This window comes from Acartia tonsa, chromosome 13 (genome assembly GCF_053477335.1).
Source record: "Acartia tonsa isolate MP-2025a chromosome 13, ASM5347733v1, whole genome shotgun sequence".
Taxonomy (NCBI): Eukaryota; Metazoa; Arthropoda; class Copepoda; order Calanoida; family Acartiidae; genus Acartia; species Acartia tonsa.
Window position 1 is genome coordinate 34,903,676 of NC_137272.1, and position 13,649 is coordinate 34,917,324.

General features: G+C 31.3%; 4 protein-coding genes across 4 annotated transcripts in view; 3 read left to right on the plus strand and 1 right to left on the minus strand.

Moving 5' to 3' along the window:
- On the plus strand, positions 1-3,487 carry Ddc (aromatic-L-amino-acid decarboxylase). Its single transcript, XM_080145381.1, has 4 exons — positions 1-202; positions 531-700; positions 1,105-1,253; positions 1,460-3,487. Exons 1-4 carry the CDS (start codon positions 84-86, stop codon positions 2,429-2,431), a joined length of 1,410 nt encoding a protein of 469 aa, XP_080001507.1. The 5' UTR covers positions 1-83; the 3' UTR covers positions 2,432-3,487.
- The window catches only part of LOC145303771 (protein-lysine N-methyltransferase SMYD4-like), a 112,361-nt gene that overhangs the window by 36,400 nt on the left and 62,312 nt on the right, over positions 1-13,649 (minus strand). The gene's annotated exons all lie outside the window — the stretch shown is intronic.
- LOC145303775 (osteopetrosis-associated transmembrane protein 1) lies at positions 3,487-13,227 on the plus strand. The gene is made up of 14 exons (XM_080145382.1): positions 3,487-3,576; positions 4,153-4,199; positions 4,981-5,085; positions 5,943-6,002; positions 6,259-6,336; positions 7,148-7,210; positions 7,766-7,837; positions 8,222-8,287; positions 8,637-8,693; positions 9,209-9,287; positions 10,027-10,167; positions 10,292-10,376; positions 10,673-10,728; positions 10,969-13,227. Exons 1-14 carry the CDS (start codon positions 3,504-3,506, stop codon positions 11,031-11,033), a joined length of 1,047 nt encoding a protein of 348 aa, XP_080001508.1. The 5' UTR covers positions 3,487-3,503; the 3' UTR covers positions 11,034-13,227.
- LOC145303770 (ankyrin repeat and FYVE domain-containing protein 1) overlaps positions 13,211-13,649 on the plus strand; it is a 20,140-nt gene continuing 19,701 nt past the window's right edge. Inside the window, exon 1 of the mRNA XM_080145377.1 lies at positions 13,211-13,337. Coding sequence (XP_080001503.1) covers positions 13,288-13,337 — 50 coding nt within the window. The 5' untranslated portion in view covers positions 13,211-13,287. The remainder of the gene's footprint in view (positions 13,338-13,649) is intronic.

Genomic DNA, 13,649 nt, shown 5'->3' on the forward strand with positions numbered 1-13,649 from the left:
TTCAGAATCACATAGCATCTACTCTTCTTTAATCATCGCTTATCTATTAAGTCGTATCTAATTGATTTTAAATTTGCATCAAGATGACCAGCAGCGATGAATTTAGAGAGTTTGGTAAGGCCATGATTGACTACGTTGCCGACTATTTGGACAATATTAGAGACCGTAGAGTTGTTCCTGATGTCAAGCCTGGATATATTAGGCACGCTATTTCATGTAATAAGATTATTCTTAGAAAGTAAGTTTTCTTTAAAATGATGATAAAATAACCTGTTTTTGTTTAATTAGCGATAAGAATTCAGGTTTCACATTAGATGTCATTTTTATATATGATCAAAAACAATATCTTTGTTTTTTTTTGTTAATTTTAATATGTTCCTATTTTCTACCTTCTAAATAAGAATAGATAATGTTGTGAATTTGGCTTTCCCTGTTTTCTCTACATTTACAGCTATTGTAGGTGAAATGAAGCACTTTTTCGACTAGACTAGATGACACTTGTTTAAATTACATGAAATTACGTGTCACAGGGACGTTGTTCCAGAGAGAGCCCCTGAACAGGGCGAATCTTGGCAAGCGGTCATGGCCGATTTAGACAAAGTGGTGATGTCAGGTGTTACACACTGGCATCATCCACAGTTCCACGCCTATTTCCCAACTGCCAATAGCTATCCCGCCATTGTTGCTGATATTTTATCAGGTATATAATCATTATTTTTGGCTATTTTAGTTAGAAATGCAAGTATATACCTACTTATGATAAGTCACATACAAAAAAAGTATTTACATTCTAAACCTTGTTTTAAAAAAATGCGTTCTGTTACAAGATGTTATTGGTACACTATGATAGATAGGATTGTTGCCTGGTTATATCCAAATTTTACTTCCATCATTATCAAAATATTTTTAGTCTGGTTTTTAGTGCTTATTTTTAAAAATGCCTCTTCAGACCGTTTTGAATTTTAGATTAAATCAATTCATATTATTTGGTAATAAGTATATCTATCTATATATATTTTTTTTTTTAATTACATTTGCATTTGTAGAAACGAAATTTTTATTAGATCCGATAGAGTTTTTAAAAATCCAATCCCACATTTTCAGGTGCAATTGCTTGCATTGGTTTCTCCTGGATCGCTTCTCCGGCCTGTACAGAACTAGAAATGGTGACCATGGACTGGTTGGCTGAGGCTCTTAACTTGCCAGAGGTTTTCATGTTTAAATCTGGTGGTCTTGGAGGTGGTGTCATCCAGGTACATTTTTGTAATAAATTTGTTGCTTTTATAAAAGACAGATATTGGAACAGTTACATAGAAATTAATTTTTTATGAATAAAGAAACATATTAATATTATGGTAGTGAAAGGTAGTGTTTTGAGAATAATGTAAATGCAAAATGTATTCCAAGTCACGAGTCATATTCCTGTATTATTACAAATTTTCCATTAACATCTATTTAGGGCACTGCCAGCGAAGCTACTCTTGTCGCAATACTATCCGCCCGTGCTGACAAGAGCAAGGAATTGCCAGAAGTTGGGCTGGAGAAAATGGTGGCCTATTGCTCAGCCCAGGCCCACTCAAGCGTTGAGCGAGCAGGCATGCTGGCTGGGGTTAGAATGAGATTGCTACAACCGGATGAAAATTTTAGCCTTAGAGGAGAAACTCTGAAAGCAGCTATTGAGGAAGATAAAGCTAAAGGTTTCATTCCCATTTGTTGTGTTGGAACTTTGGGTACCACCAACTCCTGCAGCTTTGATAATATCCTAGAGCTGGGGCCTATCTGCAACCAGGAAGGACTGTGGTTTCATATTGATGCTGCCTACAGCGGCAGCGCCTTTATCTGCCCCGAGTTCAGGCCAATGTTGGATGGGGTTGAAAATGCGGATTCCTTCAATTTTAACCCACATAAATGGATGCTGGTCAACTTTGATTGTTCAACAATGTGGGTTAAGGATTCAAGAAAGATTGTGGATGCTTTCAATGTTGATCCTTTGTATTTAAAGCATCACTACCAAGGGCAGATTCCTGACTACAGACACTGGCACATTCCCTTGGGACGTAGGTTTAGATCTCTGAAACTGTGGTTTGTCATGCGCATCTACGGCCTGGAAGGGTTGAGAAAACATATCAGGGAACAGGTTGAGTTGGCCAAACAATTTGGCGAGTTTGTCAGAAAGGATGACAAATTTGAGCTGGCCCTAGAGCCAAGCCTTGGATTAGTTTGCTTCCGCGCCAAGGGATCCAATGAACTGAATGAGAAATTGAACAAGTCTGTTAACGAGGAAGGAAAGATTCACATCACCCCGGCCAAGATTAGGGACTCCTATATTCTGAGGTTTGCTGTCTGTTCTCGTTTCACTGTGGCCTCCGATATTGACTTTGCTTGGAAGGAGATAAATAGGAATCTTGAACTTATCAATGCCACCGATTAATTTACACAGAAACTTAAATATCTTTAAACATGGATAAATTATATAGCAAGATGAAAAACTAATTTTGTCTCTAACTTTTCCACCAGTGAATATAATCATTGTTTATACAAATAGTGGTTTGTAACTTCATGTTACACTATTAATAAATAAATTAATTTTGAATGTTTTTCTTCAGATGCTATAGCCCTGTTTATAATAAGATAAAATATAATTTACAATTGCATTTACTTAGTCTTATTGTACCTAAACTATACTTTACTGTAATATTTTGTTAATACTAAGTCATTTTTTCCGGTTTATGACTGCCAAAAAAGGAAGCGGGGTTTATTTGACCAATCTTGCCAAAATGACATGAACGTAATGTTGGCACTATGAGTTATAAAATGGCCTCTCCCTCTTTATTACTGAAATTAGTGTAATATTTGAAACTATAGTTCCTGACTTTATCTAAACAAATGACTGATTTGAAAACATGTGGGCATTTATACATAAACAATACATGTCAAATCTTTTTTATACTCTTCCAAATATTTTATGCTTTCAATATTTTAGCTTTCAAAAAGTACATATCAAGTAATACTCATTTGGTAATGTTTATTATCTATATATATTTGTTTATGTTTAATGTAATACTGTATGTTATAAAGAAGACTTATATAATATATTATTGGATTCTAGCTTGCTGAAATAGGTAGTTCCATGAAAAGCATTTTGTCTTACCATCGAGAATACTTAGTCAAAAACAAAGAAGTTTTTTTTATTTCCTTTAAATATCATCATATAAAAAAGGTTAAATTATGTACTTTTTTTGGATAAGTATTTGTGCTAATTAGCTAAATTTGTTAGATGAAATTCATGGAATTACCCCTTTTATATATATGTGATAGAAAACCTAATGGATTGAAACTTGTTATTACTAAATGTTATGTAACTTGATGTTGTGAATTGTTATTGCTGTGCTACTACTTTATGTAATTTTAAACATATCATACATTTATCAACTAGTGGATTCAGACTTTTTACTTTTATATAAAAATACACATAAAAATTCAGAAATTGCAATGACAGAAACATGATGAAATACGCGGCAATTGTTTTTATTTTTGGCTCATTGATGCCTTATAGCGAGGCCAACTTAAGGGCAGGTAAAATATTTATATATATCCTTTAATAAAAAAGGTAAGGTTTTCTGCTTGTACTTAAAGATCTTACTATTGTTTAGCTTATTGTAGGTTCGGGAGGTTTTAGTTTATTTGTAGATGGATTGCTAAATCCACCCATTGAAGTCGACTTATAAAAATCAAACCACCTGTTCCTAATTTTTTTTTCTCCAAATTATCTGTCATATTCCTACAAATGTTAGAAATTGTAATTAAACTTTTAGATTTAATAAGTAGGTATAAAAGTTGACTTTTATTTACAACCAATTTTCTAGCACTTAATTTTTCATTTTTTTTTTAAAGCCTTTTAAATATTGCTAGAATCCGGAATTCGAATCCGGAATCCGCCAAAAATAAGAATCCGCCATTTTTTTGGACGGATTCTTGTAAGAATTCGAATCCGGTCCAAAAATTTGACGGATTGCCATCCATACTCATAAGAACGATTTTATCTTTAATAACCTATTCTCTCAGTCCAAAGATAAATCCTATACACCAGGTTTACGCAAATGTGTCAAAAGTTCCCCCCACCCCCTTATTTATAATTCTTTTATTCTTTAGTTGATATTGAGCGAAATCTGTTTCAATTGGAAACACTTTTATTTAAGGTAATACTTTTGGTTTTCCAATCAAAGAATGATTATTTTGTCCTTTTATTATAAATGTTATAACATAAAAGCAAGCTATGACATTTTAATAAAATATGAGAATTACAAAAGATGGACAGTTACTGTTAGACTAGGTGATATATAGATTGGTTATTACAGAACGGACGGACTGACAATTAGAGTTGTAGAGTAGATTGGGAATCTTCTCAAATATCAGTGAATCACATTTCTCCTAAAGCGATATATAGGTGGAATTATATACAGTCAACTATTATAATTTATAAGTCATAGAGTAGAATTTCTATTTGTTTGGAAAATTCAAAGTCTATCACATAAATAGCAGCCTAATAACATCGCCGTATTGTCATATTTAAAGAGATAGTTGCATGAAGTGCATTTTAGAAATAAAATATTTCAAAAAAAGTTGTAAGTATCTTACCATCAATCTTATATAATTTTGTATACAATAAGTAAAAATCAATTAGACATCACTAAATTAGTTGCCATGTTGTTTTTATGAAAATAAGCCAGCTATATAAATGGCATATATCACACAAAAAAATCACGATTTTCAGGTCCTGATATTTTTAAAACTACAATGTAGAAAATTGAAATTTTTTAAAAATATATGTTCTATAAATGTAGGTAGTTTAAACCATTGGACAGGAAAATTTATGCAGTTCACTAAATTCAAGTTTAAATGCATTTCGTGCAACTACTCCTTTTAGTTAGAAAAAAGAGCTTCGTTACTATAAATAAAACTCAATTTTACATGTAACAGGAATGGGCATATGACGTGAATGAGACGGGTCCTTGTCATGAGATCTTGAATACATTCAGCGTCGCTGCTTCTCAATTCATCCTGTGCGCCAATGCACACGCCAAGGTAATTTCAGATCTGTCCGTCAATATCAATAGGCTGTCATCATTTTTAAAAAGAATAGTAAACTATATATGATGGGCAATATCAAAAAATCATTAAAGAGAGGACATTTTCGTTAACTTTTGCTTGATTTTAAAATATATCACCTAACAGGACATTTTTGTATTATTATTAAGATATGTTAATGCCATAACTGTATTTGGTACAGTAGTCCTGCAAGCTGCCGTGCAAAAACATTAAGCATAATATTACATTACAGCAATTAAGTATTGCACTTTCAGAATATTTTTTAACTTATTAAAAAATTCTCATTAGGAATAGAATTTATTTTTTCTTGTTTATAATTTTATTTGTTTAGTCTAAATAGTTTCATATTCAAATATTTGATTTTAAGAGATAACACATTCACATCAATTTAATCATACATTATTATCAGCGAAGCTACTCCTTAAATCATCAGCCCGGTCGGAATGTAATGGTTTTGCCCTTTTTTCACTCCTTTTTTTACTTTTTTGCTCATTTGTTTCATTTTTCCTACATCCTTTTATCAGTTTCTGATTTATTAAGGCTATCACCCCAATTTACTCTTGTTCTTTTTTAAAATCTGATTTACCAATACCCAGGGATCTAAAGGGATAAGACAATGACCGTTAAATTAATGTTTATCCAGAATGATGATACACAAAATTATTCCTCTGTAGATTACAATCAGTGCAGTGATTGAACCATTTGGACACTCAACTTAAAAACCAACCCATCAAAATTCAGTCAAAGTCCCCAAAGTTTTTAAACCAACGAATAAGAAACATTATTATCGAACTTTGGGAACTACTTATATGCATAATTTTCTTTTATTTCAGCCTATTTCTATGTGCCGAGAGTGTTTTCCATTCTATATCAATGTTACTCAAAGTTATGAGGTAAGATTTTTTTTAAAATAAGCCATGAACAAAGTTTGTATTTTTTCAGTTTTAGTTTTTTCATAAATTGCATTTTTCATTTCAAATTGCATAAGTTTTCATTATAATAAGATTTTGAATGGTGATCATATTTCTTTTAATAGCATTTTATTTATAGATGTGTTTCTTTGTTTTATTGAGCGGTTTTCGATAATATTTCCGTGAGATTTCACGGACTTTTAAAACTAATTTTGAAAGATTTTTATTTTTATTTTAGGACCTAAATGACCATTCTGAGAGTGGAATGTCTTGTATTCAGATATTTACTAGTCAAGATAGAATGGAAATCATAGAGGTAAGTAATTTGCGAAGAAAAAAAGCTTTTCTGTATAGTGAGATGTCGTTCTTCTGTTTGATCCTTAAATATTATAGATAGCTTTAAATATATTAAAATAAGCAAATGTTAAAGGCTAAGATTTTCTATATTAAAAGTGTTTCCGTTATGCATAGTTCTATTCGTGATTTTTAAATGTTAGGATCGTCCTGGCTTCAGGCTTCTGAATTACTGTAATAAGGGGGGGGGGGGGGGGAAGTTTTGACACATTTGCGTAAACCTGGCACCTAGGCTTTATCTTTGGACTGAGAGGATAGGTTATTAGTGATTAAATCATTCTAATATGATGAATTTCACCAAGTTTTAAGATTTTTTGGATAGGCCTCCAGGTTCTGGAGCTCCAGGCCTCCAGGTGGTCTCTGTATAGGTAAAAATGAAATTTTTTTTTTAAAGTTACAGGTCAACTTATAAAACAAAATTTGCATCTTTTTTAATATTATTCACATATTTGAAGAAAAAAGATGCATATTTTGTTTTATAAGTTGATTTGTAACTTTTAAAAAAATTTCTTTTTTTCATTTTTACCTGTACATAGACCACCTGGAGCTCCGAAACCTGGAGGCCTATCCAAAAAATCTTAAAACTTCGTGAAATTCATCATATAAGAATGATTTTATCATTAATAACCTATCTTCTCAGTCCAAAGATAAAGCCTAGGTGCCAGGTTTACGCAAATGTGTCAAAACTTCCCCCCCCTTTCTGTTTTTATCGATGTTAAGTAAATTAAATTCAATCATATATAATATTTCAAAAAATGTGTGTTTTATTTAAGGAAACTTACCATTACATAGCTGGCAAGAAATTGGAGAAAGGAATGGTTAGCAGCCAACAACAGGTAATTGCATTTCTTATACTAAAGTAACAAGATGTTTGTGTGTCTCTGTGTTTGTTTGTACCGAAGGATCTCGCTAACCGCTGAACCAATCGGGTTCTCCTTAACAGGGTAGCTTCTCATAGGTCTCGGGAAGGTTTATAACTTTTGGGGGGAGGGTACCAAAACCCTCCAAAGAGAAATAATAATAAATCGAAATTTTTATTTTAAGTATAGAGACTCCTACGTAACATTGCGAGGTATCGTAAAAATAGACTCTTACGCAACATATCGTAGAAACTTGAACGCATTAAAAAAAAACATTTAAATTGCCACTAGAGGCTTCTAGGGGCGTAGCAGCTAGTAAAATATAAAGACAGACAGACAAAGTGACTTATACAAAACTGACGATCAAAGAAAACTTTAAAATAAATTGCAGAAATCTAAATTATTTATTAGAGGAGCAAATAATTTTTACTCTATACTTTATTGACATTTACCTAAACAACATGAGTCATAGAATACAGCTGATTTAATAAAACCATGTGATTTGGGTTGTTATTTTGTTATTTTCTGCAGGGCTTATGGCACAAGGGAAACTGTGAATCCTGCTACTCTACTCCATTTGATAAGCACAGTGTTCTTTCAGCGGTAAGATATTTCTTTCTCTGTAAATTCGAAGATTTTCTATTTTGGGGTGTTTCCGTATGACAGTAACGGATCATTTTACATGTTACAATTATACTTTATTTGGACTGTACATGATTTTCAAATATGTTGATTTTCTTAGCTATCATAAAGAATAATTTAAAGTTAGATAGCATTATTCTTAATATTTAAATTTGGAAATGGTGCTTCTTAGTATGATTAGGCATAATGCATCAAGCATATCCATGATTATGTAAATACTTTCAATTTATGATCTACATACCTAGTAGTATTTTTATTCAATGCAAAAAATATTTTTCCTTCAATATAAAACTTTCAACTCAAACTTTTCATCACAAAAACCTCATTATCTTTGTTTGATTATAGACAACTGTTGATTTCTTTGCAAGACATGCGATTGTCAATAACTGCTTCAAGAAATTTCCATACAGGGTAAGCTTACTTCAGTCTTGCGCTTTTTTTTGTTAATGATTTCCCTTAAAATGTAAGTCAGTCATATTAAAAAACTTGTGAAAGAGATATGTTTTAGGTTGGGTACTCTTAAGTTTTTTAATTGTCTTAATAGCCGTGTTTGGACCTAAGACTCCTGAAATAAACAAAATTATCCTTTCTTTCGATTTGAATTATTGGTTAAAGAGTTTAGAGACTTTTATTTTGAACCAATGAATCAAGATAGAATAAAAGAACCCAAAGTTTCAAGCCAGCAAATGATATGTGGGTTTCATTATGAAATAGTCAAATATCTCCCCTCCCCTTGTTGAACCATTTCTAATTTATTTAGGAGAATATCCCAAGAAATTCCAGCAAAGCTTGTGAAGTTTGTCTGCCCTATTATCAGGTAGCAAACCACAAAATATCATAAGTGGACAAACAGACAAAGTGAGTTATAAAGCAGATGTTAAGTGGTAACAAAAAAGAGGGGAGGAATAGAATAAAAGAGGGAGATGAATTAGAAAATAGAAAAACACGAAACCTTTTCATATCAACATATAAAATGCTTTCGTAGGCTACAGCATGACCGATTACTGACGGACCAAGCAAGTTGTATTCTGGATTCTCTTTGAAAAGGTGTATCTTAACAACAAAAAAGCAGCAGTCTATCCTAAAGAGCAGGCTAGAAAATCACATTCCCCCCCTGTGCTATCGACTAATGGACGTACAATTAAAGTGTAATAAATATGAGAAGAACACCGTAAGTTTCTTGACATGAAAATAAAAAAACAACTGAGGATACTATATTACAACTTTGAAATTACTCGAAAAAAATGTAATTTCGAGCTCCCATGAAGCAGTTGAAATCTGAAAGACTACTAGTACTGAGAACATATTTCTAAATATCCTATATCTTTATAGAATCTGTCTGAGTTCTATGAAGAATATATCATGGAAAAAGAAGCTCCTTTCATTTGCGACGCTTGTATCGATATAGTAGGTAAACATTTTTATCCTTATGTAAAAGTAACATGATGTTTAACATGAGAAATTGCAAGTCTTTGAGTGGTTTCAGGCTATTTTTCTACCCCATTCCACCATACTATACAACACACTAGCGACTAATCCCCCCTAGAAGCCTCTAGAAGCAATTACTGTGAGAGATACCCTTAACCAAAAAAATTAAAAACCTTCCTTGGAACTATAAGAAGCTACATTTTAAATTAGAACCATATCGGTTTAGCGGTTATCGAGATCCTTCGTTACAGACAAAAGAATCTTACTACTTTATATAATAGGATATGATTATGGTTACATGAGTCTTATATAAGAACTAGCGGCTACGCCCCTAGAGGCCTCTAGGGGCATTTGAGGAGGAGAGAGTCGAATTTAATAATTAAATTTCTTATTTTAGATTTTAAAAGAAAAAAGAAAAAAAAATTTACGTTTGATGTTTGTTTTTCGTTGAACTCTCTTTCTAAAATTGAGAAATTTAAAAAAAATTTAATTTCTCTAGGGAGGGTGGTGGTACCCTCCCCCAAAATAGTTATAAACCTTCCCGGGACATATGAGAATCTACCCTGTTAAGGAGAACCCGATCGGTTCAGCGATTAGCGAGATCCTTCGGTACAGACAGACACACAGACAGACAAACATCCTGTTACTTTAGTATAAGGATAATAATAGCGTTGTTTATTAAATTGTTTATATATTTTAATGAACACTTGTTATATTTTAAGATGCTATGAACATGACACAGCGACAGTGGGGTGAAAAATACAACTGCGGACGCAAGGTGGAACACCACGTGCCGCTGCTAGTCATGGTCTCAATCGTTCTTTGTATACCAATTGTCTTCTATACCCTTGTCAGATTAGCCGGTAAGATTTTTATTGTTATATGTTTATATGTGTTACAATTTTATCCTAAAAATCTTCCAATTGAAATACCTATAAAAAATATTTGAAACTTTTTGACTAAAAACTAATTTCATATGTTTTCTAGAAACATCTGCAGAAGAGAGGGTTATTAGCCAGAGAAATATTACCAACTTTCTGGGTAATAATATCAGAAGACTTAGCTTTAACAGGTAATTTTATAATTACACAAGGATGATAACTCCAATAGCAGCTTTAGATTTTGACCATTTTTCTTCAATGATTTGTTAAGTTATTGTGTATATAAACATATCTTATACTTTTTTTTGTAAAAGATTTGATAACTTTTTAGACCCTTATGAAGTTTATGCTAATAAACGAAAATATTTGGTGCCTCATGTGTTGATTTTTGGTCCTTGTTGGGGAACGGGATAGTTGGTGCGAGTCCTTTTTATGAATATACCCCAAATATTAATTAGTATGATTACTGAAAGGTTTTTATTTACAGGAGAAGCCGGGTCTCTAGATCCTCTCGACATGTTTCAAGAGAACAATTCATACAAGGTAGGTATTTTTGTTTGTTTAGATATGATTATTTAAAGTTTGTTTATTTATACTTCTGCAAAGGTTAAGAACTATAAGGCCAAAAAATTCTCAAATGTTCAGCTCTACATTGTACATCTTGTAGGCTTGTATAGTTGGGGAAGGAAAGTCACAATCACGTTTCTCTGTAAAGCTAATTAGGTTTAATTTTATCATTTTTTAAAATGACAGATAGACATCCAACTATTTTTTTAACTTCAGGTGGTGGAGGTATAGACAATCCTATTCAGACTCTAGCAGTTCCAAATTCAGAAGATCAAAATTAATTCCATATGTAACACCAACAACTTTGCTTTCTGTTTTCTAATTGAGAAAATTATGTAGGAGCATGGATATGGCATCTTAAGACAAACTTTTAAAGCAAATGCAAAGCGAATTTGAACCTGTTATGAGCTTTTAATAAATGCAAAACAAAAACGAGAATATTATTTTGCACATTTAAATATATTTTTTTTTTATATGTAACAGGGTAAATTACATCTTTTTAGTTTCTGTAAAATTTTAGCTTTTTCTGTCATACAGAAATTAGATTATTTAAAAGCATTGCTAAATAAATCAATGACGCGATATTTCATCTAAAGCAAAATCTATTTTCTCTAGAATTTGATCATTTTTTTTTCTTTAGTTGAAATAATCCTTACCAAACAACTTTGTATGTAATTAAAATTTTAATTTGAAATGATCTTATCTTGATTTGTAGTGAGTAGATAGTAAATACTAGGTATGCCTATCATATTAATGTAGATAGTAGATATACCTATAATTAATGGCTGTGTGTAATCTCAAATATGGAGTAATATCAATAACATAATTTGGTTATAGTCCTTTTCGTGGCAACGCCTATTAAGGGGCGTTTTGTCACAGTAGTATTTTCCCTATTTCTAGTTCCTGCAAGGGGGGGGGGAGCTCTAACCCTGCGGGGCAATCACCTAACCTAACCTAAATTAACATATCAAAAGCTACTGTGAAAATACTATAAAAAGCTTCTTCAGATGCGTTGCCACAAAAGGGGCCACAATTTCTCTTGTAGTTTGTAATTTTTAAATAATCATTTCAAGTCGAAGTTTTTTTTTAAACTGGGTTCTTAGAATCTCTTTAAAATATTATATTAAACAAAAGAAAGCTCTTTTTCTTAGAGATAAGATAAAAGGAGTTCCTTCTCTTAAACAGATAATAGATATTTATCGCATCGTATTAAAACAGCTTTCCGCGGACAGTAAATAAAAGTTAATAGGATTATTTCCTGTTTAGTTGGCCCTGAGGGGACGAAAGCCAGGGCCAAATAAACTAATAATGGTTTTATGATGTTTATTTTATTTTTTGTGGAAAATTGTCTACAATTCGTTACAAAACATGATTTTTCAGTATGACTCAGAACCGGTTTTAATCCAGTGGATATTAACTGGTTTCGAAGCTAAACTTGAAATTCAATTGAAAATTAAAATATTGTTGCTTAATCAACAAAATATTTGCTGATTTAGTTATTGCAGTTTTCATTGATTACTACAGTATAAAACATGTATGATTAAGTATAGTAGTTTGTTTGATTGATTGATTGATTGATTGATTGATTGATTGATAGATATTGTGATTTTAATAGCTTTAGATTACGAATTTTTTTATTTTAAAATCCGTAGATTGTTTTTTAATGGTGCTAATAGTTGACTTTTAAAATTTAGTATTTTAATTTAATCAAATTAACGAAGTCAAACAAAAAGTTGATACGTTCAAAGTTAATTTATTATTAGTTTTATGATGAATGAATAATAAAACATAAAAATTATTACTTCAGAGTTAAAAGATTACCATTTAATGTTTTTTTATCACCATTCTTACCATTAAAAATTTGATTGTCAGTCATATTAAACTGAGAATTGGACAAAAAATATGATAATCTATAAATAAGTTTTAAATATACATTTTAATTGTGCTTCGTAATACCAGTTTAAAATATTCTAACCCTCGGTTACATTTTTTAAAATAATGACATTTAAAGGGATTTTGAATCAAAACCTAATTACCTACCTAGATTTTTTATGTTTTTGAATGGCAAACTTTTTTGTACTTTTGTGTGTAAGACTAAGGGGGTGGTAGGTTGTGCTAAAATTCCATAAAGGTGTGAGTTTTAAGGCTTTAAAACAGTAGTAGAACGATAATATTCATTAAATATGTGTATTCCTTATTGAATAGAACCATAGACAACAAATATTATATATTTATATTTAGTGAATTTTATCATTCTACTACCTACGGTTTTTAAGCCTTAAAACTCACACCTTTACTGAACTTTATCACAACCTAGGTAGTTACCTCCCCCTTTATAAACTTCCGATATTTATAAAAATCTTGATTCAACAATCCTTTATAAAATAAACTATTTTTATATTATATATGAAAATTATTATAAATGATATACTTTGTACATTATAAACTGATAAAAATATAATTATTTTGTTACAGGATATGGAGACAAAAATTAGTGAATGTTAGAATTAGACATATTTTAATTTTTAATACAAAATGGCAAAATCCGAAGTAGAAAAATTGTCACAACATCTGGCTTTACTCAGGTTAAAGTTTTTTTCTTAGCAATGCTACTCTATAATTCTCAGGAATCTTACTGGATAAGATGAAATATAAAGCCTAATGACCCCTCCTTCCAAGGTAATTCAAAAACTTCTGCTAAAACATATAAAGGAAAACTTAAATTTTTCGGCTTTTATTGAAGTTAGATATTCGATTCATTTGATCATTTAGCAGATATTCTCTAATTACAAAGAAAGGGGTAGGTTTCTGGTAGAATCGGTAAAGATGTGTGTTTTAAGGCTTAAAAATAGTAGTAGAACGATAATATTCACTAAATATGTGCATTTCTTATTGAA

Bases quoted from the DNA above. Each gene is read 5' to 3' on its own strand.
- LOC145303775 (XM_080145382.1), top strand. From the start codon at position 3,504: ATGATGAAATACGCGGCAATTGTTTTTATTTTTGGCTCATTGATGCCT. The intron at 7,211-7,765 runs GTAATTGCATTT...TATTTTCTGCAG, and splicing joins TGGTTAGCAGCCAACAACAG to GGCTTATGGCACAAGGGAAA. The intron at 10,168-10,291 runs GTAAGATTTTTA...TATGTTTTCTAG, and splicing joins TACCCTTGTCAGATTAGCCG to AAACATCTGCAGAAGAGAGG.
- Ddc (XM_080145381.1), top strand. From the start codon at position 84: ATGACCAGCAGCGATGAATTTAGAGAGTTTGGTAAGGCCATGATTGAC. The intron at 203-530 runs GCACGCTATTTC...TACGTGTCACAG, and splicing joins GTCAAGCCTGGATATATTAG to GGACGTTGTTCCAGAGAGAG. The intron at 1,254-1,459 runs GTACATTTTTGT...ACATCTATTTAG, and splicing joins TTGGAGGTGGTGTCATCCAG to GGCACTGCCAGCGAAGCTAC.